General features: G+C 37.5%; 1 protein-coding gene and 1 long non-coding RNA gene across 3 annotated transcripts in view; one reads left to right on the top strand and one right to left on the bottom strand.

Moving 5' to 3' along the window:
* The window catches only part of OSGIN2 (oxidative stress induced growth inhibitor family member 2), a 22,970-nt gene extending 2,967 nt beyond the window's left edge, over positions 1–20,003 (top strand). The window contains exons 2-6 of the mRNA XM_072803982.1: positions 5,099–5,253; positions 10,346–10,482; positions 11,078–11,269; positions 15,681–15,772; positions 18,109–20,003. Coding sequence (XP_072660083.1) covers positions 5,099–5,253; positions 10,346–10,482; positions 11,078–11,269; positions 15,681–15,772; positions 18,109–19,138 — 1,606 coding nt within the window. The 3' untranslated portion in view covers positions 19,139–20,003. The remainder of the gene's footprint in view (positions 1–5,098; positions 5,254–10,345; positions 10,483–11,077; positions 11,270–15,680; positions 15,773–18,108) is intronic.
* LOC140620142 (uncharacterized) lies at positions 443–27,966 on the bottom strand. Of its 2 annotated transcripts, none has more exons than XR_012019879.1 (2): positions 27,572–27,966; positions 443–4,549 (listed from the first exon to the last, which is right to left on the bottom strand). It is a non-coding gene; the product is annotated as an uncharacterized lncRNA (long non-coding RNA). The 2 variants fall into 2 exon arrangements; XR_012019880.1 differs by lacking the exon at positions 27,572–27,966 and adding an exon at positions 25,068–25,242.

The raw sequence follows: 27,966 nt of genomic DNA, 5'->3' as shown, positions 1-27,966 counted from the left end.
CTACTTGACAGATATTGGTTTGAGAGTATCAGATCCACTTTGGGGAGTTTTTCTCTCTCATGAAAACTTGTTAAATGGAAGCCCTTAGAGAAATGAACATGCCTTTCAGAAACTGCTGTCCAAAAGCCTTTTGACCGCTTTTGGTGTAGTTGAACTCTAGGGACACAGACTGGGATTCATATCCGTTCATCCAACCCTAGGCTGTGGATACCATATGCTTATCTCTTTGTACAGAAGTTTGGAGAAGGAGATGACAAAGTAGTTGGTATGTTTCAATCTTGAGGGATAAAGGAAACCGAGCCTTACTAAGTCACAGGATGAAAATTATGATTAATAAGCCATATTTCCTTTGTAAAAATAGCTATATTGTATCTCAGATTTTAAAAATAAAACATATAAGGCCTATTCTTTAGGAAAGTCTTTATGATTTACTTAGGCTGGCTTTTTTTTTTTTTTTTGAGCAATTTTATTAGGAACACATTTGTTTTTAAGATTTTATTTATTTATTCATGAGAGACACAGATTTTATTTATGTATTTGCGAGAGGCACAGAGAGAGGCAGAGACACAGGCAGAGGGAGAAGAAGCAGGCTCCACTCAGGGAGCCCAATGTGGGACTTGATCCCGGAACTCCAGGATCACACCCTGGGCCAAAGGCAGGCACTAAAGTGCTGAGCCACCCAGGGATCCCCAGGAACACACATTTTAAAACAGGTTGTGACAACCTGTATCTTTTGGATCTCGTGTAATATCAGAAAAGAATAGGTTTGTGCTAACTGTCCACTGACTTTCTAGTTGTCCACTCATTGTTCCAGACCCACAGTTTTGTAAGATGAACAGTGTGACTACTTCATTTGTGTCGTTAGAACTTTTTATATATATATATAGTAGTATCAATTCGGTGACAATTTATTTATTTATTTATTTATTTTTTAATTCGGTGACAATTTAGAATCATGCTTCTAAAGACTATAAAAATTCAGATACTAAGCATCTCATTTGAGTTTGAGTGATCATTTAAAGAAGTATTGCTAGATGTGAGAAAAGTCTTTTTGTTACCCAAGTTTTATCCCTTGTGCCATCCTCTTAAATTTGTTCCAAGACTGGACTATAATATTTCAAGAACAAAAGATGGAAGTTCCCTAAAATCTTAAATATCAGATAGTCTTTATGCTTATTAGGGTAGCTGTTTCCCATGTGTGCAAAGTGCTGTTTACTATTTCCTAAAATGTAATTATATATTTTTCTTAGTGTCCCAAATAAAGGAAAATATTTTTTTTTATTACTCAAAATACTTGTTTTAAAACTAACATTCATCAAATTGGATATCTCAGGTAGAAATTGAAACTGTCCATAGACTGTGATATAGTATAAACATATTGTAAGACATGTGCAGTAATACTGAATTATAACTTAGGCTCTGAATTTTTTAGGAAAATTACTTACTAGAAGGCTTTTGTTTCATTGTTGCTTTATGTAAAACCAGTGAACCATACTTCTTTTTTTTTTGTTTGCTTCTCTTGATTCTGTTTTTCATCTGTTAATCCATATTAAATTTATTAAATACCATCCAAGTTTATTACAAATAGTTAATACCAATATTATAGATTATATGCATATTACATACATACCAATAATATTATAGGTTATATACATATTATGTATGTACAGATTATACTAGATTATACTGATAACCACTAGAAAATGAGAATAAATTACTTACACTGTACAGATAAGCTAAAACTTTGGCTCTACTTAATGTATTAGAGTCTTGGAATAGACTAGAGTTAAATTGTTAGAGGCCCACACCCAAAACCTACTAGACCTAATAAATGAATTAAACAACATTGGAGAATACAGCATCAAGATACAAAAATCAATCCAACTTTTAGACACTAACAATGAACAGTCTGACGATGTTAACAAATACCATTTACCATCAAAAAGAATGAAATACTTATTCCTAAGTCTTAAGACTTGTACACCAAAAACTATAAAACGTCATCGAAAAGAATTAAAGAAGGCCTAAATAAAAGCAATCCCATGTTCATGGATTGGAAACCTTGGTATTCTTAATTAAAATGGCAATAAGCTTAATTAGTCTATAAGTTTAATGCAATCTTATCAAAATCCTAGCAGCCTTTTATGCAGAAATGACAAGACCCTAAAATTCATAAGGAATTGCAAGGAACCCAGAATGGCCAACACAACTTGAAAAAGAACAAAGAGAATTCCCACTTCTTAATTTCAGAATTTACTACAGAGAAACAGTAAGCCAGATAGTGTGGTGCTTGCATAATGATTAACATAGATAGGTGGAATAGAGAGTTCAGAAATAAATCTTTATATTTATGGTCAGTTGGTTTCCCATGGGTTCACAAGACAAAGGGGAAATTACAGTCTTGTCAACAGATGATTCCAGGACAAATGGATATTCACAAGCAAAAGAATGGAGTTGGACTCTTACACTTCAAAATGTGTGATATGAAAATTAGCTCAAAATAGAAGAAAGACATAAACCTAAAAAAAACTAGATCTATAAAACTTATAGAAAAGAGGAGTAAATCATGGTGATGTCAGATTAGGCAGTGGTTTCTTAGACACCAACAGCACAGTAGCTGAAGAGAAAAATCAGACTTGATGGAAAATCAAAACTTTTGTAATTCTGAAGATGACAAAAGGAAAGACCTTACCCACAGAATGGGAGAAAATATTTGCAAATCATACATCTGATAAGGAACCTGTGTGCTACATATATAATTTTTAAAGCCCAACAATAAAAAGCCCAATTTGAAAGTGGGTGGAAAATATCTCTACAAAGAAGGTAACACAAATGGCTAAAAAGTATGTGAAAAGGTGCTTAACATGATTAGTCATTAGGGAAATGCAAGTCAAAACTGCCGTGAGATGTCACTTCACACCAATGAGGGTAGCTACAAAAAGATAGGTGTTGGTGAGGATGTGGAAAAGCTGGAGCCCGCATATTGCTGGTGCGAATGTAAAATGCTGCAGCTACTTCAGAAAACATCTCGGCAGTTCCTGAGGTGTTAAACAGAGTTTATGACACAGCCTTTGCATGTACTTGTAGGAGAAATGAAAACATTTATCCACACAGAAATTTATACGGGAGCATTCACAGCATTGTTTGCACAGCCAAGAAGTGGAAACAACTCAAATGTTGATCAGTTTGTGAATGAACAAGCTGTGTTCTGTCTATACAGTGAAATATTACTTAGGCATGGAAAGAGAGGAAGTACCAGTAGATCCTACACCATGGGTGACCCTTGAAAATATGCTAAGTGGAAGAAGCTTGACACAAAAGGCCACATAATGTGTGAGAGGTTCCATTTATGTGAAATTTCCAGAACTGGCAAGTCCAACAAGATGGAAAGTAAATTAGTGGTTGCCAGTAGCTGGGCAGGGGTGGGGTTGGGGGAGGAAGACTAGAGAATGAGTTTTAATGGGTGCTGTAGTTTTCTGCTAACTTAGTTTATTCCTATTAACTTAGTTTTTCACTTTTAGGGTGATAAAATTTTTCTGGAATTAGTAGTGCTGATTGCAAAACCTTGTGATTGCACTAACAACCCTGAATTGTGCACTTGAAAAGGAGGAAATGTTAAGGTCTGAGAGAAACATCTCTTTGATTAACCAAAATTTAGAGTGATTATCATTGAAAAAATAATTTCCTGGGTTATATATCTGGGAACAAGAGCGTAAGGTTGTCGGAAGAGACTGACGATGAGCTGTGCATTTTCCTTTATCGCCACCACCGTGTTAGGCCTTAGCATCCAAAAGGACTTTGATCAGAAGTGTCCACGGGGAGCTGGGGGATCTGTCCTTGGCGCCCATTGAGGAGAAATACCAGAAATGGGCCTGGTGTAAGAACACCTGACTTCTGTTGCCAAGAAGCATCAGCAGCCTGGGTAACTCGCGTACCTGGATCTGCTCAGAGAAGCCGTTGGAATGATCGGAAAGGGATGGATTGAGCGTGAGGCCCTTCTCCCAGGGGCAGGCTTCCGCGTGCAGAGGGGCCTTCCTTAGTAGACCTGTCCAGGGGGTGCCCGTTCTGGCCCCGCCAGGCCACCACCGTCAGAGGAGTCCAGATAATTGGGGTGGACGTTAGCCTATCCCAGAGACCGCCACTGTCATAGGGCAGCCTGTGACCCGGGGAGTCTTAAGGAAGCGGAAATTTTGGTCTTTGCTTCATTCTTCCCATTTTTCATTCTCCTCTGGGATCCGTGAGTCCTGTGCAATAACCGATGCACCTCGTGTTTATCATTTTGGGAGCAGTAGTAAGCACCTGAACCCGTGCGGGCCCTCAGTTTAGTATTTCCAGGTACTGGCCTGCTGCTGACTATGTAAGCATGAAAACTAATTTGGGGATTCTGTTAGGAAGGCGTCACTAGTGTAGTGAAGCACGTTGACTGCGTTTGGAGGCCACTCCGTCCATTTCATGAGCTTGTCGGGATGCTCACACCAGCTTCTAGGGTGGCCCCTGGGAAAGGAGGTAGATTGGAAATCGAGATAAAGATGTTTCCATATTTCAACATCTGAAAATCAATAAGATGAATAAAAAACTTCATTTCTTTTGCCAAAATGCACAGTTTGTAATACAGAAGTACAGTTCGCTTTTCCTTAAAATATGACTATTTTGTTCCTATTATATTCCTATAATATGTTCCTATTATATATTCCTATTATACTGCCTCTAGTGCACTTACCTCTTTATTAATGAGGAAAAAAAAAAGAGAAACTAGCCATTCTGGGGAAATCTCAGAGAATTGTAAAAATCCCCAATACAATGCTGTCTCTCATCTTAGCTTCCTATTTAGAACGTGTGTGGGACTTGCCTACATGGTACTACGAGACATTAGCAGCTGTTTAGGATTTCTGACGTTAAAAATGGTACAGGTTGACAGATAAGCTAAGCTACTAATTTGAAAGCATCAATCGGAAGGATTTTCTTTTCTCCTTTTATGGAACTATTGAATATTTAAGGGCCTAAAGAAAATCTGAATAAAGACAGGTTTTTTATAAAGGCTATAATGACTCTATCTCTGTTTTGTTTTTTTTTTTTTTTTTGTTTGTTTTTTTTTAAGAAACTATAGTGACACTGAAACCGAAGGAGAGATTTTTAATTCCTTAGTGCAATATTTTGGTGATAACTTGGGACAGAAAGTTAAAGCTATGCCATTAGTTGAAGAAACTTCTTTACTGGAAGATTCATCGGTGACTTTGCCTGTGGTAGTAATAGGTAAGTACTGCATTTTAACTCTTAAAATTACAGTTATGATCCTTACTACTATATATGCATAGTTACATGGCGCACGTTCTTAGGATCATATTGAAAAGTATTTTTAAGTTTTCGATATGCTTAAGTACCCAATAACCAGATCTTTGGAGAGACAGTAATTGGTTTATCTGATACTAGATTCTGTATTAGAATGTAACATTTTTTTCCTGAAGGATTGCTGTTACCCTATTCTGTTAAAATACTAGCAGTTGGGTTAATTGCTAGGCTAGTGTCATGGCCGTGATGATAACCAAGACTGTTAGAGCCCTGTACCCAGCATGCAGTGTACATTACTGGATTATGCCTCACAACCCTCTTTTGTGGGGGAAATAATAGAAGTTGAGTAACTTGTGCAAGTAACTAGTTCTCAGGAATGAACGGCCTGGTACTCGGCAGTAGTATGCATAATGACCGTAACCATAGTGATTTCATCCTATATCCTTCGTACCACCTCAACAGATAGGCATATAAAATACTAAAAGTTAAGCTATAATGACCTAATTACTTCAGAATTATAGATGTAATTTTTATGATTTTGTTTCGTTGCATGTTTTTAACTGTTACATATGTCTTGCATCTGATAATCAGACTTAAGCAAGTCAAGACAAGTACCACAGTGTGGAGCAAGCTGCCAGAAAGAATTATGGGGCATCACGTACCTGGATGGCATATAGCTTCTTTAGCTTCTTTGATAGTTTTTTTTTTTTTTTTTAAGATGTATTTGAGAACGAGAGAGTGTGTGTTCCCTTGCAAGGTGGGAGAGGGAGAATCTCCAGCAGACTGTGGTTCCTTTAGTCTGGGAGCACTGACCCACCGAGCTTGGAGCCCGACACGGGGCTCGATTCCTCGACCCTGAGATCTCATGACCTGAGCCAAAAATCAAGACTTGAATGTTTAACTGACTCAGCTGCCCAGGTGCCCTTGATGGCCTCTTTCAAAATTAACAGGAAGGAAGGAAAAGTCTTGTCCTTGGACGTGTGGTGGATACAGTAAAGGGAGGGAGGAAGGAGGAGGAAAGGCAGTAAGCAGATAGTTCTGCCCTGGATTTCTCTCGAAGGGTGAGGATAGAGATGATGGTGTTTGTAGAAGTTCGCTTCCAGGATATCTCAGGGCTGCGCTTGGTGTTCCAGTTTCTCCTGTTAGTCCAGCACTGGTTTTTCATCCTGGATGTATAATCTCCTGTACCCACAGTTATAGTATCCTACAGAAGAGTTTCACTGCCCTGAAAGTCTTCTGTGCTCCTCGTATTTATCCTGTCCCTCAACCCCCAACCCCTGGCAGTTACTGGTCTTTTACTGTCGGTGTAGTTTTGATTTATCTAGGATATCATATTCATGGAATTACACAGTATGGAATCTTTCCATCCTGGCTTCTTCCACTTAATAGTAGGTCTTACAGATTCGTCTTTGCATGGTCTGATAGCTCATTTCTTTTTTATCGCTGAATACCATTCCATTGCATGGATGTTTGAGTTTGTGCGCTCATTGGAGGGCATCTTGGCTGCTGCCAGTTTTTGGTAATTATGAGTAAAGCTGCTGTAAACATGCATGTGTAGCTTCTTGCATAGCCATTAAGTTTTCAACTCATTTGGATAAATACCTAGGAGTATGATTGTTGGATTATATCTTAAAACTGTTTAGCTTTTTAGGAAACTGTCAAACTGTCTTCTAAAGTGGCTGTCATTTTGCATTCCTAACAACTATGGATGAGAGGTCCTGTTTCTCTAAGTCCTTGTCAGTATTTGGTATTGTCTCTATTTTGAATTTTAGCCATTTTGATAGGTGTGTAGTGGCACCTCATTCTTTTAATCTGCAGTGCTGTAATCGTACCCAATGAGCATCTTTTCATATGCTTGTTTGTCATCTGTGTATCTTTGAAATGTCTGTTCAGATCCTTTGATTAGATTGTTTATTTTCTTGTGGTTGAGACTCCAGAGTTCTTTGTTACATTTTGCAACTATTTTCTCCCAGTGTGACTTATCTTTTCACTCTCTTAATAGTGTCCATTGCAGAGCAGAAATTTTAAGTTTCAGTGAAGTTCTGTTTATCACTTTTTTTCTTTCGTGGATCCTGCTTTTACTGTTACAGCTGAAAACTTACCAAGTTCAAGGTCACCTAGATTTTTCCCTATTTTATCTTCTAAGTTTTGTAATTTTGTGCTTTATATTTAGGTCTGTGATATTTTGAGTCAATTTTTGTAAAAGATGCAAGGTTAGTATTTAACTTCATACTTTTGCATATGGATGTCCAGTTCCACCATTTGTGGAAGAGACTATCCTCTCTCCGTTGGCTTGCCTTTCCTCCTTTGTCAAAAATAAGTTGGCTGTATTTGTGAGGATCTCTCTGCGCTCTCTTCCATTCCACTGATTTGTCTACTCTTTTTTTTTTAATTTTTTTTATTTATTTATGATAGTCACAGAGAGAGAGAGAGAGAGAGAGAGAGAGGCAGAGACACAGGCAGAGACACAGGCAGAGGGAGAAGCAGGCTCCATGCACCGGGAGCCCGACATGGGATTTGATCCCGGGTCTCCAGGATCGCACCCCGGGCCAAAGGCAGGCGCCAAACCACTGCGCCACCCAGGGATCCCTGATTTGTCTACTCTTTAATAATTTCCACACTGTCTTGTAGACTGGAATTTTATGGTACAACTTGACTCTGGATGATGTTGGTCCCGACTTGCTTCTTCAATATTGTGCTCACTATTCTGAGTCTTTCACCTTTCCATTTAAACTTCAGAATTAGTTTGTATCCACAAAGTCACATGCTGGGATTTTTACTTGGATTGCATTGAAACTGTAGATCAAGTTGAGAAGAGCTGACATCTTAACAATATTGAATCTTATTCATGAACATCACTTTGGGCTCATTCCTCAGAGTTTTGTGGTTTTCCTTGTATATATCTTATACATATAGTTACCATCTTAAATATATATAATTGGATCCATAACCCAAGTTAAGTAATCTTTTTTTTTTTTTTTCCAAGTTAAGTAATCTTAACACAAACTAAGCAGTGTTGTGTATTTAATTTCAAATGCCACTTGTTCATTGCTGGTATATAGGAAAGAACCTGGTTTCTGTATGTTAACCTTATATTGTGCAATCTTGATGTTAGTTCTAGGAGTTTGGGGGCCATTCTTTGGAATTTTCTGCATAGAAAATCATGGCTATTATGAACAAGGACAGTTTTATTTCTTTCTAGTCTGTATTTCCTTTTCTTATTGCATTAACTACGACTCCTAGTTACGGTGTTTGTTGAGTAAGAATGATGAGAAGAGGGCAGCCTGGGCGGCTCAGTGGTTTAGCGCCGCCTTCAGCCCAGGGTGTGATCCTGGAGACCTGGGATCGAGTCCCACATTGGGCTCTCTGCATGAAGCCTGCTTCTCCCTCTCTGTGTCTCTGCTTCTCTCATTCTCTGTCTCACGAATAAATAAATAAAATATTTTTTAAAAAAAGGAATGATGAGGGGATCCCTGGGTGGCTCAGCAGTTTGGCACCTGCCTTTGGCCCAGGGCGTGATCCTGGAGTCCCGGGATCGATTCCCACGTCGGGCTCCCAGCATGGAGCCTGCTTCTCTCTCCTCCTGTGCCTGTGCCTCTCTCTTTCTCTCTCTACATCTATCATGAATAAATAAATAAATTTAAAAAAAAGGGAATGATGAGAAGAGACATCTTTGTCTTGTTCTTGATCTTTGAGGGAAAGCATCTAGTTTTTCACCATTAAGTATGATGTTAGCTGTAGGTTTATTGTAGATACTCTATCAAGTTAAGGAAGTATCCCTCTATTTGAGTTTGCTGAGGTGTTTTTGTTGTTGTTGTTGTTTTACCATGAAAAGGGTTGGATTTTGTTAAGTGCTTTTATCTGTATTGATGTTATCATGTGATATTTATTCTTTAGTTTTGTTTCTTTGTTTTTGATTCAGGGAAATTAGCTCTTTCCCTTAGATCTTAACTTCACTATTTCTCATTTGTTTTGAATTTTTATGAAGTCAAATGGTCTATTTTCCTTTCTGTCTTTTGAGTTTTGTATCATGCTTAAAGCCTTGCCACTCCAGCACTATAAGTAGTAGAAGTAGTAATCCATTTTCTAATATTCTTATGACTTTACTTCTCATATTAATATCTTTGAGCTTATTTTATTTGGGGCAAAATATTAGAGAATAGAACAAGATTTTCTTCCTGATGGCTAACCCTTATCCCAGTTGGATTAAATTTTTGGTAGATGGAGCTAATAGAGAAATGGAAACCCAGACTAAAGGAACCACAGAAATGGAAATAGTTCACCAGGGTTCAACAAAAAATCCAGTTTGGTTTTAGTTTAAACATATAAAAATATAGGAAGATACTATTAGAAAATGGGTTTGGAAAGATGATTGAAACCAAAACATGGTGAGCTCTGGGTCATCAGAAGCAAACAATTAAGACTTTCCAAATGGAGAGGGTAGTATGATGAGGAACTTTGTTTTTTCAAAATTCATCTGAATGTAAAATGTGAAATGATTTTGGAATAGTTGTATCTTTAGGACAAACTTTTGTCACTTAGGACTTTGTCTCCTGAGAGTCTAGGAATGACACTAAAAAAGACAACTGAGTGGATATAGTGACTGAATAGATTTAGAATCAGAACCTGATTAATTAAAGATTTTGTTAGCATCAAACTTGGCGAGTGGATAGGATGTAAAGAAGAGGGCACCTAAATGAAGGAACTCATGAATATGGTTTTGAACACATTGTGATTAAATTATTAGTAGTTCAACCAAGTGGAGTGAAGAAGTGGCATCTGGAAATTTGGGATCTATAATTTTGGGCAAGAGGCCAGCCTGCAGGTTTAATTTGGGGAGTCAGTAGCATAGAGACTTAAAGCTTCAGATAGATGAGAAACCCAAAAGAAAATGGAGAAGACAAAAGTCAGTATCTTATGAATACTTGGTTTTAAGAGTTTAGAGAAGGAAGACAAATAGTAAGGGAGAAAATGGATCTTGGAGAAAGGCCAACGAATAAGAGTTATTGAGACACATGATGCGCCTCTCTCCACCTTTTTTTTTTTTTTCTACTAGGAAATGGACCCTCAGGAATCTGCCTTTCCTACATGTTATCAGGCTACAGGCCATATTTCTCATCAGAAGCAATACATCCAAATACAATCTTACATAGTAAATTAGAAGAAGCAAGACACCTTTCCATTGTTGATCAGGTATTCTCTCTTCCATGTCCATCTTTTTGCTTTTTTTTTTTGTTGTTTTGTTTTGATACTCAAACAAGGTTGGCTTTCTACTTATATAAGTATTGTATTTCTCAGTTGAAAATCCTTTCTTCTGGATAACATTGTCTGTCATTTTTACTTTCAGTTTGTAAACATGTTCTGCCAAGTGTCATCTGTTTATTTTTCCTGAATCGATCAGAGCAGAATTTCCCACATTATTTCCTGGTGGGAGCTCTGACAGGTGCTCTGTGTTCAAATAAGTTTGGGATGTGCTGGTTTTTGTTACTGGAATGCTACAGTGGATGTACCAAAGCATATTAATGCATTAAATTAATCTTCAAGTTTTGTAGTAAAAGGATCTAAATATTTTTGGTGAAATCCAGTCTTTTCCTATATTCATTTTGACCAAAGAATCTATTAAGGTCTCAAGGAACATCAGTGTTTTATAGCAACAACACTCTGGGAAATGCTGGATTAGAGTAATGGCTTCCACTGTTGCAACAGCTGGGGTTGGTTTGTCTTTATTTTCTTGTTTTTTCCTTGAAACTCTACCTTTTTTCTGTCTTTTTAAAAAAAATTCATTCAGGACTTAGAATACTTGTCTGAGGGCCTTGAGGGCCGATCATCCAATCCAGTTGCAGTACTTTTCGACACACTTCTTCATCCAGATGCTGACTTTGGGTATGATTATCCCTCTGTTTTGCATTGGAAATTAGAACAACATCATTACATCCCTCACTTAGTTCTTGGTAAAGGTCCACCTGGTGGAGCTTGGCACGTGAGTATCTTTTTCTTAGTATTTTAGCGTATGTGAGTAATTACATATCATCTTGATAAGACCATTTGAATTCTGAAACATTATGATCTACATTATCATACATTATATATGTTTACCAAACTTTTATCTGAGAATTTTAATGCCATTCAATAAAATATGGGTAATGAGAAATTAAGCCAAATTTGATTACCAGGATAGTCTTAGAATATAAACTTCTCTATACTATTTTATAAGAACTATAAGAAAATATTTCAACAATGTTTTGCATAGTAAAAAGTTTTAAATTCATTTTAGACTTTATAAAATCTCACACAGTATTTCATACCAATACCCATTATTTCCCAGTGTTTTCAAGATCTTAAGTGAAAAATTGATTGTAAAAGAAGGAAGTTGTATTTATCTGCTTGGCTGCTATAATGAAATAACACAGACTGAGTAGCTTAAGCAACGGATATTTATTTCATAATGTAGAGGCTGAGAAGTTCAAGATCAAGGTGCCAGGCTGTTCAATTCGTGTGAGGGCTCTTTTCCTGGTTTGCAGACATCACCTTTCTTGGTGCATGCTCCTTCCTCCCCTCTGCCTCTCTTCTAGTTAGGCCACTTAATCCTATTAGGAGGGCACCACCCTTATGACCTCATGTGGCCCTAATTACCTCCCAAAGGCCATCTCCAATACCATGACACTGGGGGTTAGGGCTTCAGCCCATGGATTTTGGGGGTGACACATTCAGTTCATGGCAGGGGTTAAACCAGAAAATTGATCTACATAATTCAGAGCATTTCCTTAGGGGTCAGGAACGTATCATTTTTCTTTTCCTCCTTGGCCCTTATCAGTTAGTATGGCATCTGATTGAATGCTTATTTGTTATACAAATAAATGTTAAGTAATTTCTGCTATTTTATGAATAAGGATTTCATGGGAATTTTAACATTAAATATCAGATCTTCAGTACAGATTTCAGTTGACTATTCATATATTAGTGCAATGCTGTATGTTTAAATATTTACATTTAATAAGCGACTGTTTTAGGATATTTGAGAACTTTATAGATTAAATATATGTTCAACTCCTCTCCTAATATTAATTCCCCGAATGGTAACGGATAGCAACTAACAAATTACCCTGCGCCCTTTGTCTTAAGTGTTTATATTTGTGCTAATGGTGAGTAGCATTGTTAAACAGTATTTCTTGAAAAACATAACGCATTATGCTTCTCTAAATTCCTGAAGTTTTCTTGTACTTCTCTTTTTTGCTTAGAAAATGTACAATGATCTCTGTTACTTCATTTCTTTCCCTTATATATATGAAAGTCAAACCCTAGATAAGCCTTGATTACTAAAAACACATTTGAATCAGTGGTAAAGCTTGAAATGTACTGAAAATTTGCTGAATTTTTTTCATGCATCATATATGATACCCACTAGAAGAGGGATATAAATAAATGATATTTTAGCTTTTATCCATTTTTCAAACATCACTTCTATGAAGTTACTTGACTTTTCCAGGGGCATAATTATTTATTCCCACCTCTGCATTCCATACCTTAATCTTCAGGTTCTCGACCCGAGTACTGTTTGTCGTTATAGACAGCCCCCCCCCACCACGCCCCGCCATGCCTCATATACATCCTAGTTAACCGTGGTTATTACTCAGGATGTAGGCCCCCTAAGTCACTTGTCCTCTCCCAGTCATTCCTGCGTAGTTCTCTGCTGTTCTCGTGACCCAGTGGCTCACCTCTCCTCACCTCCAGACTCTAACCGTGGACCCCTACAACTCCATTTGCTAATAAATAAGCTTCTGTATACTCTTAACCACTTCAGTTATGAGCTGCTTTCACTCCCTTCCTTGAAATCTTGTTTTCCTGAAGATACCATTCTCGCTGCAGCTCCCTGAGTGGAGTTTGTTCACTCTCTCACGGCCCCGTGTCCTGTCAGGTTGACTAGTGACATCGGTGTTCTCTTTATTCCGCTTTGCTCTTCCGTCGAAGTTCCTGTTCCTTTGAACAAGGTCGTGCCTGGCCCCTCTACCTCCCGGAATGTTCCCATCAGCTGTTGAATCTGTGGCTCCTAAGTGACGGTCTGCCGTTATATCCCAGGTTTTATTGTCAACTTGAGTAACTTTACATACGTGACACAAGCAACATCTTAACCTCTTAGTCTCTTAATCGCTTCATTCTCAACAATCTCTGCCATTCCTCCTTGGATACTAACTCCAGCGCCTCTACAGTAACGATTCAGTGAAAATCTAAATTTTCAAATATCTTACTTTATGAACACAACTTTTTATTCTTCCAGCTGCGTCACCCTATCGAATCTTCACACACAGAGTTTGAAGCTCTGATCTTAACCCCCTTACTTACCCAGCTTAGGTTCTGTAGTTTAACAACCATTCTCCTTAGTTCTTTTGACCCATTGTCCTTCTGTCACATGGGCTTGACAAAAAAAAGCAATTCATAAAACTGTCCACTTTATCTTTTCCTCTACTTGGGCTATTAAACATTGCCAGACAAAAAAAAAGGTCCCACAACTGTGAAAAGTATTCTCCAACCTCATTTGGGTCCTGAACACTACTTGGTAATCCTTTGATATTTCTTTTTTAAATGTTCTTCTCAATTCTCAATCCCTTTTTTTCCCACCTTCCTACTTAGGAATACTCTTGATTCTTAGAACACAGAATCCATCAGGATTGAACTTGCATAATTTTACACTCAGACTTGCAAACTTACTTGCATTCATGCTGCCTCTTTGTGTCTTATCCTCTGTCATTGTGCAAGTGGTATCACGTCCAAGCTAACCTTCCAGACATATTCTGGACCTCTGTCTTCTCCAAGGACACTGCTTATTTGATTTTCACCTTATCTTCTTGTATCTTAAGTTTCTCTGCCAGTTTCTGTCCCTCAGTATATAAATATACTAAAATTATTTTCGATTATTAAGTTTTATGTGCTAGCTTATCTGTAGGCTTTGCCTTAGAGCCACTTTCTTGAAATAGTTACCTATCCATTACTCCTATGCCTTGCCTCCTGTTCCTTAGCTAGCTTCACTTTAGCTTCTGTCACTGCCTCTTCTGGTGGAATTTCTCTTTTTAAAAGTTGTTATCTTCCTTTTTTGCTCAGTTTGACAGTCTCAACATTTATCTTTTCCTGACCTCTGCAGCATTTGACAGTGATGATACCCCTCTTAGATTTGCTGAACATTTCATCTCCTTGTCTTTCTTCCTGTTTGGTCATTCCTTTTCAGTTATCTTGTGGACTTGTCTGTAAACTCTGTGCCAGTCCAAGGTCCTCTCTTTATATTCTTCATTCTCCCTGGCTTGTCTCATATACTTCAGTGACTGGCATGTGCATGTTGAGTGATTCCCAAATCAAGATCCCTGGCCCATGTTACTTTCTCTTGTATATTCACCTGATTTGATTCCCAAACTCTGCATGCCTACATAACCAGTCACCTTTATCATCTGATTTCTTTATTTCCTTATGGGGTAGTAGCACTGGGCTGTAGTTCCTCAAGCCAGAAACATTCCTTGGTGGTTCTTTCCCCAACTCCCAATTCAAACCCATTATTGTATCTTCTCCATTCTTTCTCATAAACATACTGTGAGTCCTTCCACCCTACTTTTCCCCACCGTGATTGTAATTTTGCTGTATTGGCCATCATCATCTTTGACCCAAGTTATTGGAAAGATTGCCTACTCCACTCTTTTCTTCTTCAGTACAATCTCCGTACCAAAGCCAGAGTTCTCTTTCTAAAAGAGTTGGTTGAAAGTGATCATGGAGGCCGTCGGGACAGGTGCTGTTGGCCCTGGGCTTTTGGTTGCTTTGTAGTGAGCAGAGCAGAGAGAAGCAGGACAAGGAAGCTGGAAGGGCTCACTTCCTTACAGGCAGCAGTAGCCTCAGCGGGGAGTCTCCTCTTAACCGGTAACCACTGGCGCTTTCCCTGGTTTTAGAAAGAGCTGCTGCTGTATCCAAACCAGCTTAGATTGGCAGTTCCAATTGAGGGAGGGGGGGAAAAGCTGTTCTGCTGCACATTTCTTAAAAAACTTGTTAATATTAAAATGAATATATAATGTGTTAGAAATTAATGAACTTTTCCCCTTTTGTTTAAAAAGTGAAAATACTGATGTATTCCTCTAACACACTCTATATCTGAATTATATTATTACAGGCCGAAGCTATTAACATTGGGCATCTGGCAGTATCATAAACTTGTTTTATAAGAGCTTAACTTTATGGAAGAAGGACTATAGATCCTGCAAAATGATGAAAGTGTTTGTAATTTACACAACCATTTAGGTCTTATTTTAACTCTCCTTATCCAGACTCTTAATTTTAGTGAATGAAGGTGTATTTGTTTTTTTTAAAAAATCCATCTTACCACTTAAATGTGTTTGTGCGTTTTTTTATTCACATAGAATATGGAAGGTTCCATGTTGACAATCAGCTTTGGAAATTGGATGGAGCTACCTGGACTTAAATTTAAAGATTGGGTATCTAGCAAACGAAGGTAAAGATCAAACTGTTAGAGTTCTTTGATGTACAATGGGTGAGTCCATTGGCCGATTTCAAAAACTTTGTGATTCTTAGAGGAATGATACAAATTTGTGTCTTTCACATAAAACCTCTTTGCAGCAATGATGATGGGCTAGTCTCCATTTAGAGATGTTATAGAACTAAGCGCACAGCGGTAAAGGCTTGTCTATAGACTACGTTCCTCATTGATTATGGATTTATCCTGCTCTCCTATTAAACCACTGTTTAGTTTCTCATCCGTTCTACACTTACTTTTATCAGTGGCGATTCAGGTTTGTGTATGGGTATCTCCTGTATACACACCTATAGTGTTTGGCTTTCAGAGCCTGGGAGTGTTGATGGTTCATAATGTAGAACAGTGGAATAAACCAGAATCTGTGATGTGACTTGCTACCCTATTGGCTATAGAGGTAAAGATTTGATACGAAATATGAAAATAGAAATAATTGAGAAGAAATCTCTTGTGGAAGGATACAAGTTTATTTTGGGAAAAAGAACCCCAAATTTAAAAGGATAAATAATTTGAAAGCCTTATTTTCCAGGATAGTATTAAACTAGATGGAAATTACTAATACAGAGAATCTAGTTTGCTCACAGAAAGAATAAGTAAAGCAGGAAGTTCTTTAACCTATGTTAGTACAGGATTGTAAACATTTGAGTGCTTGGCTTCCTGCTAGATAGAAATCATATTAATCCATAGAAATTATCCTTAATTTGCATAGATTTAAGAAGAGCAAATTCAGACCAGCATGAATCACTGAGATTAAACTTTTCAAATACTCCTTTTGGTTTTTTGGGGTTTATTTATTCATTTAAGTAATCCCAGCACCCAACGTGGGGCTCAAACTCATGACCCTGAGATCAAGAGTCACATGTTCTGACTGAGCCAGCCAGGCCACCCCCCCTTTGGGAGTTTTTAAAAAGGAATTTTATATGGGTTTGAAATGAAAAGTAACAAAATCAGGCAAGTTGAACAAGTTCTTGATTTTCATAAGCAAGCAAGTGAAAATTGCTCAACATTCTTCCTTTTGTGATACTGGTAATGGGGAAGCTTTGTGATTTTTTTTCTGTGCTAGCAGTGTGTGTCCTTTTACATTGGGCACGTTGTATATTGAAGTAATATGTGAAAAAGAATCTTGTGGGGTTTTTTTGTTTTGTTTTTGAATCTTGTGTTTAAATACTGGCTTCACCTCCTGCCTTTGCATAGTGTTGACCATCAGATCTTGAGAGGCTGTCAGGGTTTGAATCCTAGTAACTTCTAATGTTGTGACCATGGGTCAAGTAACTTAAAATAGCTGTTAATTTCCTCATTTATAAAACCTACATCAGGTTTCTGTGAAAAGTGAGAGTTAATCTAAATCTTAATTATATTATTACATTTTAAGAAAAACTTTTATGGACTTCTTTCAGTTACAATTTGTAATGGATGATGTGAAATTATTTGATATGTTTTTACTGCTACTTATCTCTAATCAGGGCCCAGTGTTGAGGGGGCATTAATGCCTACTGCTTTAAAGTTCAAGTGGAAAATGAAAGGATCTGCTCTTTATGAAAAAAAGGACTTTACTATATTTATAGATTTCTTTATGAACAGGAAAACACAGAAATGTTTTATGTACTTAGATGTAAGATGATTTTAAGAGGATTGATGTGAATTATTTTCAGTCATCAGGAAAATAAAATCAGTCATCATGACAGAAAAAAATCATGTCAAGATCATACATATATGATCTTTAAGAATTAGGTTTTTATTTTTTTATTAAAGAGTTCGTACAAGCAGGGTAAGGAAAGGGAGCCCGATGTGGGACCCTGAGATCATGATCTGAGTCAAAGGCAGACACTTAACCGACCGAGCCGCCCAGACGCATCTATCTTTAAGAATTATCTATACCACAGTTGGACCTGCAGGCTCTCAAATAATTATAATCTAATTCAATCCATTACAGAATGTAGGCTGAAGAGTATATAGACTGAATTATTGTTGTGAGACAGACTATAAAAGTCTGTATTTCCACATTTCAGTTCATTTACTTACACATTTATTGATAAAGGTAGCCAGCCTGATCCTATGCAAGGCACTGGGGAAATAGATGCGTTAAAATACAGTCTGTACTTCATGGGGCTTCTATTGATAAAACTAACATTTTTAACTAAAGAAAAAAACTTTTTCTTTGTAAAAGGTCAATTTATAGCTAAGACAGTCCAGAGGAATTAAAAAGATCTGTATGGTAGCCAACTAGATGGAGCGGGAATAATCGTGGAAACTATCACAGTACTCTCCTCAGGATATTTTTCCTTTTTCTCTTTTAGGAACCTAAAAGGGGATCGGGTCATGCCCGAGGAAATAGCTCGCTACTATAAACATTATGTAAAAGTCATGGGTCTTCAGAAGAATTTCAGAGAGAATACTTATATCACCTCTGTATCAAGACTCTACAGAGATCAAGATGATGATGATGGACAAGACAGAAATATTTCAACACAGCATTTACAGATAGAGAAGTCAAAATTTATCAAGAGGAATTGGGAAATCAGGGGTTATCAGCGAACAGCGGATGGGTCCCACGTTCCCTTCTGTCTCTTTGCTGAGAATGTAGCTCTGGCAACTGGAACGTTGGATTCTCCTGCCCATCTGGAGATTGAAGGGGAAGATTTTCCTTTTGTGTTTCATTCAATGCCTGAGTTTGGAGCTGCTATAAGCAAAGGAAAGTTGCGTGGCAAAGTGGATCCGGTGTTAATTGTAGGTTCGGGGCTTACTGCAGCCGACGCGGTACTGTGTGCTTACAACAATAACATTCCTGTGATTCATGTATTTCGCAGACGAGTAACTGATCCAAGCTTAATTTTCAAACAGCTTCCTAAAAAGCTTTATCCAGAATACCATAAAGTCTATCATATGATGTGTACTCAGTCATATTCTGTAGACTCAAATCTTTTATCTGATTATACCAGTTTTCCTGAGCACCATGTGCTTTCCTTTAAGTCGGACATGAAATGCATTCTTCAAAGCCTCTCTGGATTGAAAAAAGTATTTAAGCTCTCTGCGGCCGTAGTGCTGATCGGTTCTCATCCCAATCTGTCCTTTCTGAAGGAGCAGGGCTGTTACCTGGGCCATAACTCAAGCCAGCCAATCACCTGTAAGAGCAATCCTGTGGAAATAGATGCATATACCTACGAATGTGTTAAAGAAGCCAACCTCTTTGCATTGGGTCCTTTGGTTGGAGATAATTTTGTTCGATTTTTAAAGGGAGGGGCACTAGCTGTTACACGCTGTTTGGCTACAAGACAGAAGAAAAAGCATTTATTTGTTGAAAGAGGAGGAGGAGATGGGATAGCCTAAAGCAAGTTTACAAGTAATCTATATGGACAGTTAACCATTAAAGATTTTTCTTAGTGGTTTTGCAGTGCACTGGCTTGGATTTTTCTGGACTTGAATGAACTGGAAGAGCGCCTCAAGCTATAGTAACTACTTAAAGTTACAAGAACTTGGTGTCCTGATTTATATTGTATGAAAGGTGTCATTGTCGGATGAATAGAAACACTGCCAATTTGGTATACTTTAAGCTTTCACTTAACTAAAACATTCTTTACTTCTAAGGCCTATTTTTTTGTGATCATTTGTGGTTATGTTTGATTCCAAAATCTCTTACAGCCTTGAATAATCTTTAAAACTATACAGTCTATTAGGCCAGAAATCATCTTCACTATAGAGTAGGTCACCTTGCTGCTCAAAGGGTGGTCTAAAGACCAGCATTAGCTTCATCTGTAGCTTGTTAGAAATGTGGACTCTCAGACCCCACAACAGACTTAACAGAATCAGAAACTGCATCTAATGAGATCTTCAAGGAATTATGTATGCTTATTAAAGTTTGAGGCACACTGGTATAAAAGAGAATGTGATATAAGTTATGTATTCTGGGGGTGGGCAGGGTAGGAGGCACTTATAACTCAGGTTTAATTTATTTTGAATTCTCAATTTCTATAAATCTAATTTATTACCAAATACGGTATTTTAAAAAAAATATTTTTATTGTTGAAACCTTGATAAGTACTTCATATTCTTAGCTTCTAATAATTTAAACAGTCCAATAATGTTGGCATACATTTAGACATACAGGAACCTGCAAAGATATTTTGGAGATTTATTCTCTAACTAGCATAACAATCTAATTTGCAATTCAATAAATTGTGAATGAAACTACTTATCCCTGTGTGAATACTGAGTTTCTGTCATTAAAACTAACATTTGGGCATAAATACCTTTACTATTGTAATACTATTTGGGTACTGCTAGAATTATTTAAGGTTAAAACTTGTCTTTCCCATTCCCATGATGATTACTTTGAAATCTGTTCATTGGAGACGACATAGCAGCTTATCGTATGGTTATTTATTGAATTATATGCCCTATCTTGATTTATATTTATTTAGATGTGCTTAATGTCTGTATTTTCACACAAGTTTCCAGAATTTGTAGTGCTAGGCAAAAAAGTCTGATTTCTGAAGTTCTTCATGGCAAATTGAATTTCTCAGTCATCTTTTTTTTTTTTTTTTGTAAAATTTATTTCATCTGGAATGTGTTTATTGAATGTTATTCCCTTTTCCTTAGTATTTTTCTGTCCAATTGTTATGTGGTTATAGTACAATTTACCTTAAAACAAATGTTTATAATACACTTCTACAAGTGGCTGTTTTAGGTAAATTGATGAATTCTTAGTCTTGCTATGTGTCATGTGTGATTAAGTTTACCTTAGATTAGAAATGCTATAGTATGGTATACTGTAATGGTAACTTTCAAATTTCACACCTGTTGGAATGGTATAACATCCTCTGACTGCGTAGGACTGAGCACATTCTTGCTTGTCTGTTCTTCTGAGCTCTGAATGAGTTGGGTTGGATGTTTTTCTTATTACCTTGGTCTTCTATTACCAATTCACTTCTGAATTGAAAATGACCTTTTTCACTCTCCTAGGGTACAGATATACTATACTATTGTACTCTTCACCAATTTCTCTCCCGTATTTCTAAATCTTTTATTCTTCAGTTCAACTAGCTTTCAGGAGGTGGAAGAAAGCACTAAATAATTCACTAGTTATTCATACTCTGATGTCTCCTTCATCCCTTATCTAGCTCTTGAAAAAATGTTTAAAAAGCAACATCTCTTTGGGGTTTGAAAAATAGTATTTAGGAGCAGCTCTTAGTGTTTTAGGAAGTCTAAGTATGTGAACTTAGTTTATCTTTAGAAACTATCCGAACTGAAGCATAGAGAGGTTAAAAGGATTAAAAAAATGAACAGACTTAACATATGGGATAAATAGCAAGTGATCTAACCTGTACAGCTTGAATCCAGTAGGAGAGGGAGAGCAACCAAGGCAGAAAAATGTGAAGAAATAAAAGTTGAAAAATTTCCAAGTTTGATTAAAAAACACAAGCAATGCACAGAAACAAACTGCAAAAAAAAAAAAAAGACAAATACATAGGAAATCACACCTATGCACATCATTATCAAACTGTTGGAAAACATGAGAAATTTTCAAAGCAGACAGGAAAAAAGATACATAACAGGGAAGAACGATAATGAACAAATGACAAGAGACAAACGTCTTCATGTGCTTAAAAAAACCTGTTAAACTAAAACTCTAAGTGCCAATCTTTACATAAAATTCTATATCCTTTGAATTTAATGAAAGCTGAAAAAATCTGATTTCAGGAGAACTGCACTACACAAAATATTAAAGGAAATTATTCACATTGAAGGCACATGATTCCAGATGAAACCTATATATTTATGAAGGAAAAAAACAGTGCCAGAAATGATAGATAAGAATTATTTTTCTAGAGCCTAAATTATTTAAAATCCAGTTAACTGATGAAAATAAAAGTGTATTTAAAACAATTTGAAGCAAAATTTAAAAAACAGAGTTTCTTCTTCTACAGGATATGTAGAAGTAAAATATATAATTACACCATAAGGGGTCCCTGTGTGGCTCAGTGTTTGAGCATCTGCCCTCTGCTCAGGTCATGATCCCGAGGTCCTATAATCGAGTCCCATGTGGGGCTCCTCACAGGGAGCCTGCTTCTCCCTCTGCCTGTGTCTCTGTGCCTCTCTGTGCTGCTCATGAATAAATAAAAAAAATTTAAAATCTTTAAAAAATGTATGCCATAAATAATAGGATTAGTGGAATACACATTTATGACCTATACACGATACAGGCATAAATGGTATGTTATTTAAGGTAGCCTGTAGCAAGTAAAGAATGTATCCTTACTATTTAAGAAACTGTAAATGGTGTAGTTATAAAGCCAATAGAGGCAATAAAATAGAATATTAAGAAATACCTGCTGAATCCAAAGGAGGAGAAAAAGACAAATGGGACAAAGAAACGTGGTGACAGACTTTAACCCAACCACAGATTATGTAATTAGATTAAACATCATCAATTTAAATGCAACTATCCTCATAGTGGATAAAAAGCTTCAATAATACCTTGTTTAAAGAGACTTAAGAAAATATAGACATTGAATAGGTTAAAGGTAAAAGGATTAAAGACACAGACATAGGATGCAAACACTACAATGAAAGGCAACTTCAAGACAAGTATTACTAGACATGGATGTTTCATAACAAAAGTCCAGAGATGTACCAATCTTAAATGTATATGCACCTAATTACTGAGTTTTAAAATAAATGAAGTTCTGGTCAAGACAGCAATACAGGAGTCTCCTGACTCCTCCCACAGACGCACCAAGTCTGCAGCAACACATGGAATAATTCCTTCTGAAAAGAAGCCAGAAACTAGCTGAGAAACTATGGGCAAGGAAAAAACACACATCAAAAGGGGTTGGAGAGGCTTAGACACGCTCTTGCCAAAACCCCCCTTCCGACAGCAGCAGTCAGGAAGGAACTTCTATATGCTCCCTGAGGCCTGACAGGTTGGGATGCAACATCTATGTCCCAACTTTTAAGACTTCCATCTGAGGGGGGGCTCATCCCTTTGAAAGCCATCAAGCCTGGTGCACATAAGACCCACAGCTACAACCAAAGAACAAAGGTTCTTAAGTGGCTTGGACTTACTATGGATATCCCAGCAGAGGCAGCAGAGAAAAATGTCCATTTCCTTCCCCATCCTTCTCTAAAAGAGGCTTATTTGCATATCCTATAAGCTGCTGCCTGAAAGTCTGATTGCTAATTTAGCACACATCCAGGAACAGACTGCTATCCTCTCCAGAGGCCAGCATGTATCCTCTCAGATTCTCCCTTTGCTCTGCTCTAGGTCACTGGTGTCTTCCTAAAAGGGGCTGGCACATTATCTGGTGCACTAGCTCTTGCAGCTGCATCCAGAGGGCACATTCCTTAATAGCCTGACACTGGTGGCCAGCAAGGCTTGTGTTTGTGGGCTGAACAAGACTGTCTAATAAAGAAACGGTTCTTTTTTTTTTTTAATTTTTTTTCAATTTTTATTTATTTATGATAGTCACACAGAGAGAGAGAGAGAGAGAGAGAGGCAGAGACATAGGCAGAGGGAGAAGCAGGCTCCATGCACCGGGAACCCGACGTGGGATTCGATCCTGGGTCTCCAGGATCGTGCCCTGGGCCAAAGGCAGGCGCCAAACCGCTGCGCCACCCAGGGATCCCCAAAGAAACGGTTCTTAACCAGCTACATGCCCAGGGCTCTAAAGAATCAGTAGGCAAGGGGCACCTGGGTGGTTTAGTGGTTGAACATCTCCCTTTTGCTCAGGTCATGATCCTGGGGTTCTGGGATTGTGTCCCGCATCAGGATCCCCATACGGAGCCTGCTTCTCCCTCTGCCTGTGTCTCTGCGTCTCTCTGTATCTCTCATAAATAAAGTCTTTTTTTTTTTAATTTTTATTTATTTATGATAGTCACAGAAAGAGAGAGAGGCAGAGACACAGGCAGATGGAGAAGCAGGCTCCATGCACCAGCAGCCCGACGTGGGATTCGATCCCGGGTCTCCAGGATCGCGCCCTGGGCCAAAGACAGGCGCCAAGCCGCTGCGCCACCCAGGGATCCCTAACTAAAGTCTTAAAAAAATATCAGTAGGCAAAAATGTCCTTATCTCAGTCTTTTCCTGAAAGAGGCCTTTTTGTATATTTTAAAAGCTGCAGCCTAAGGGTCAGTCATCTAATTTAGCTCACTTCTAGGGAGAGACTACCATTCTACTCAGAGACCAGGGAAGCCAGCAGACACCATGCCTGCATTCTCCCTGTAGCCCAATCCAGAACACCAACATCACTGGAAGGAGCTTGTGTTCATAGGTCACCCAGCCAGGATGGTAGCTAACCAGAAACAGTTCTTAAGTAGCTACTACCCCAGGGTTCAGTGCAGAAGAAGCAGAGAGACACACCCAGCTCACAGTTCCATGAAGGATAGCTACTTGGATACTTTAAAAGCTTCTGCCTGAGGGTCCAGCTTCCAATCAGCCTGCATCTAGACGCTAAGATTCTCCCCTTTAAGACAGAGAACTTGGCAAACCTTCAACTATGTTATCTATGACTGTGTTACCTAATACACAGAAATCAACACAGAGAGTCAAAGAGGATGAAGAAATACAGAAACATGTTCCACATAGAATAACAAAAAGTCAGAAGTAGACCTTGAAGATTAATGATTTATCTGATAGAGTTAAGAATTATGGCCATAGGGATGCTCATCAAGGTCAGAGCAATACATGCATAAAGTGAACATTTCAACAAAGAGAGAGAAAAAAAGCCGTACATGCCACAAAGCTGCAAATTAAAAAAAAAAAAAAAAAATGACCTGAAAAATTCAATAGAGGGTTCAAAACATGGACTCAACAAATGAAACTGGAAGAAACCATGAACTCAAAAGACAGGGCAGGGAATCTAATCAGGGAAGAAAAAAAGAAAAAAAGAATGAGAAAGAGTGAAGACAGCATATGGAACACATGGGACCAATATGTGCATCATAGGGACCTCAGAAGAAAGATAAGAGGGCAGAGAGCTTATTCAAAGAAAAAAAAATCTGAAAATAGCCCTAACCTGGGGAATGAAATCAATATCCAGATCCAAGAAAACTGAAAAGTTCCAATTAAGAGGAATCCCAAAACACCCACATCAACACATTAAATGAATTGTCAAAAGTTAAAGAATCTTAAAAGCAATTTGTTGCTTACAAGGAAACCCTACTAGATTATGAGATGTTCAGCAGAAATATAGCAGGCCAGAGGGAGTGGAATGATATATTTTAATTGCTAAAAGAAAAAAACTGCCAATCAAGAACAGCCTACCCAGCAAAGTTGTCCTTCAGAACTGATGGAGAGATTGAGTTCTCCAGATATAAAAACTGAAGTTTATCATCACTCAACCAGCTTTACAAGAAATGTTAAAGGGACTCCTTCAAGCTGAAAAGAAAGAATAGGAATTAGGAACAGGAAGATATATGAAATTATAAATCTCACTGGTAAAAGTAAATACATAAATTTAAAATACTCTAATGTAACGGTGATAGGTAAATCACTTATAAAATCTAGTATGAAGGTCAAAAGACAATAGCAGAAAATGTAAGTACAATATTTGTTAATAGTTACACAAAGTATAAAGAAGTAAATTGTGACATCAAAAACATAAAACAAGTAAGGATAAAAATGTGGAGCTTTAGTATGCAAAGTTAAGTTTGTATCAATTTAAAATAGACTGTATGACCGTAAGGTGTTTTAAAGCCTCATGATCAATTGTACGAAGTATCTACATTAGATATACAAAAGATACGGGATCCCTGGGTGGCACAGCGGTTTAACGCCTGCCTCTGGCCCAGGGCGCGATCCTGGAGACCCAGGATCGAATCCCATGTCGGGCTCCTGGTGCATGGAGCCTGCTTCTCCCTCTGCCTATGTCTTTGCCTCTCTCTCTGTGTGTGACTATCATAAATAAATAAAATTAAAAAAAAAAAGATATACAAAAGATAAAAGGAAATCTACATATATCACTACAGAAAATTGCCAAATCGCAAAGGAAGAGAGCAAGAAGGAAGGGCTAAAGGACAAAACAATTTACAGAAATTAGCCAGAAAACAGCCAAATGACAGCAATAAGTTCATATATATTCATAATCACCTTAAATGTAAATGGTCTAAATCCTCCAATGAAAAGACATAGAGTGGCTCAATAGATGAAAACAAAACAAAGAAGCCCCAACTACCTGCTGCTTATGATTATTAGAGACTCATGTCAGCTTCAGGGACACACCCAGACAGAATGTGAAAGGATGGGAAGAGATACTCCATGCAGATGGAAACAAAAAGAAAGCAGGAGCAGCTATGCTTAAACAAACCACACTTCTATCCAATGAGTATAATAAGAAACAAAGAAGATCCTTATGTAATATTAAGGATCAATCCAACAGGATATAACAAATGTAAATACTTATGTACCCAACATAGAATCACTCAAATATATAGGATAAATATTAATAGATTGAAAGGAAGAAATGGACAGCAATACAATAATAGCGGAGACTTCAATGCCCCATTTTATGCAATGGAAGATAAGATAGAAAAGCAATCTGGAAATATGGGGCTGAAGTGACGCATCAGACCAGATGGACTTAACAGACCTTTACAGAACATCCCATCCAACAGCAGTAGAATACATACTCTTCTCAGGCACACACACATATTCTACAGGACAGATCACGTGTTAGACCACAAAACTAGTCTCAAAAATTTCAGACTGAAATCCTACCAAGCATCTTTTCTGATCACAATAGAATTCAATTACAAGAAAAGTGAGAAACTCACAATGTCTGGATATAAAACAGCATACTAATGAACAATCAAGAGACCAAAGAAGAGATCAAAAGAGAAATAAAAGTACGAGACAAATTAAAATGTAAAGAATGGGATGCAGAAAAGCAGTTCGAAGAAAAAAGCTCATACCAATAAGCTGCCTCCACCAAGAAACAGGAAAGATCTCAAACAACCTAAATTTACACCTCATTGAGATAAAAACAACAACAACAACAAAAAACAACTAAGCCTAAAGTTAGAAGGGAGGAAATGACAAAGATCAGAGCAGAAATAAATGAGACTAAAAAGACAACAGAAAAGATCAATAAAACTAAGGCTTTTTTTTTCTCAAAAGATTAAAACTTTAGCTAGATACATAGAGAGAGAGAGAGAGAGAGAGAGAGAACTCGAAAAAGTAACATTAGAAATCAAAGAGGAGACATTACAATTGATACCACATAAATAGAAAGGATCATAACAGACTATAATAAACAACTGTATGCCAAAAACTGGTAGATCTTTGCAAGAGTGGGTAAATTTCTAGGAACATATAATCAACACAGAAGCAATCATGAAGAAATAGAATATCTGAATAGGTCAAGTATTATTAGGGAGACTCAAAGAGTAATCAAGCACCTCCCAAGAAAGAAAAGCCCAGGACTAGGTGGCTTCACTGGTGAATTCTACAAAACATTTAAAGAGGAATTAAAAACAATCCTTCTCAAACTCTCCCAAAACAGAAGTGGGAGAAACACTCATTTCAGGAGGCCAGCATTATTCTGATGACAAAAGCAAAAAATAACACTACAAGAAAATAAAATTATAGGCCGATATCCCTGCTGAATATATATGCAAAAATCCTTAACAAAATATTAGCAAATCAAACTCAACAATATGTTAAAAAGATCATACACCATAACCAGGTGTATGAGGATGCTTCAACATTTGCAAATAACTCAATGTGATACACAACTTGAAGAAAGTGAAGGTTAAAAACCATATAGTCACCTGAATAGATGCAGAAAAGCCACTGACAAAATTCAACATCCATTCATGATAAAAACGCTCAACAAGGTAGGTACAGAGGGAACGTACCTCCACATAATAAAGGCCATTCATGACAAGCCCACACATCACACTCAATGGTGACAGGCTGAAAGCTTTCCTTTTAAGATCAGGAACAAGATATAGGTGTCCACTCTCACCGCTCCTATTCAACATAATGTTAGAAGTCCTAGCTAGAGCAGTCAGGCAAGAAAAAGGAATAAAAGGCATCAGAACTGGAAAGGAAGAAGTAAAATTGTCTCTATATGCAGACAACATGATTTTATAAAAAATACTAAACACTCAACAAAAAACTGTTACATCCAATCAGTAAATCTGGTAAAATTATAGGACACAAA

Source organism: Canis lupus, chromosome 28, assembly GCF_048164855.1.
Source record: "Canis lupus baileyi chromosome 28, mCanLup2.hap1, whole genome shotgun sequence".
Classification (NCBI taxonomy): Eukaryota; Metazoa; Chordata; class Mammalia; order Carnivora; family Canidae; genus Canis; species Canis lupus.
Note: the sequence above shows the minus strand (reverse complement) of the source record. Positions and strands in the feature narration are given on the sequence as shown.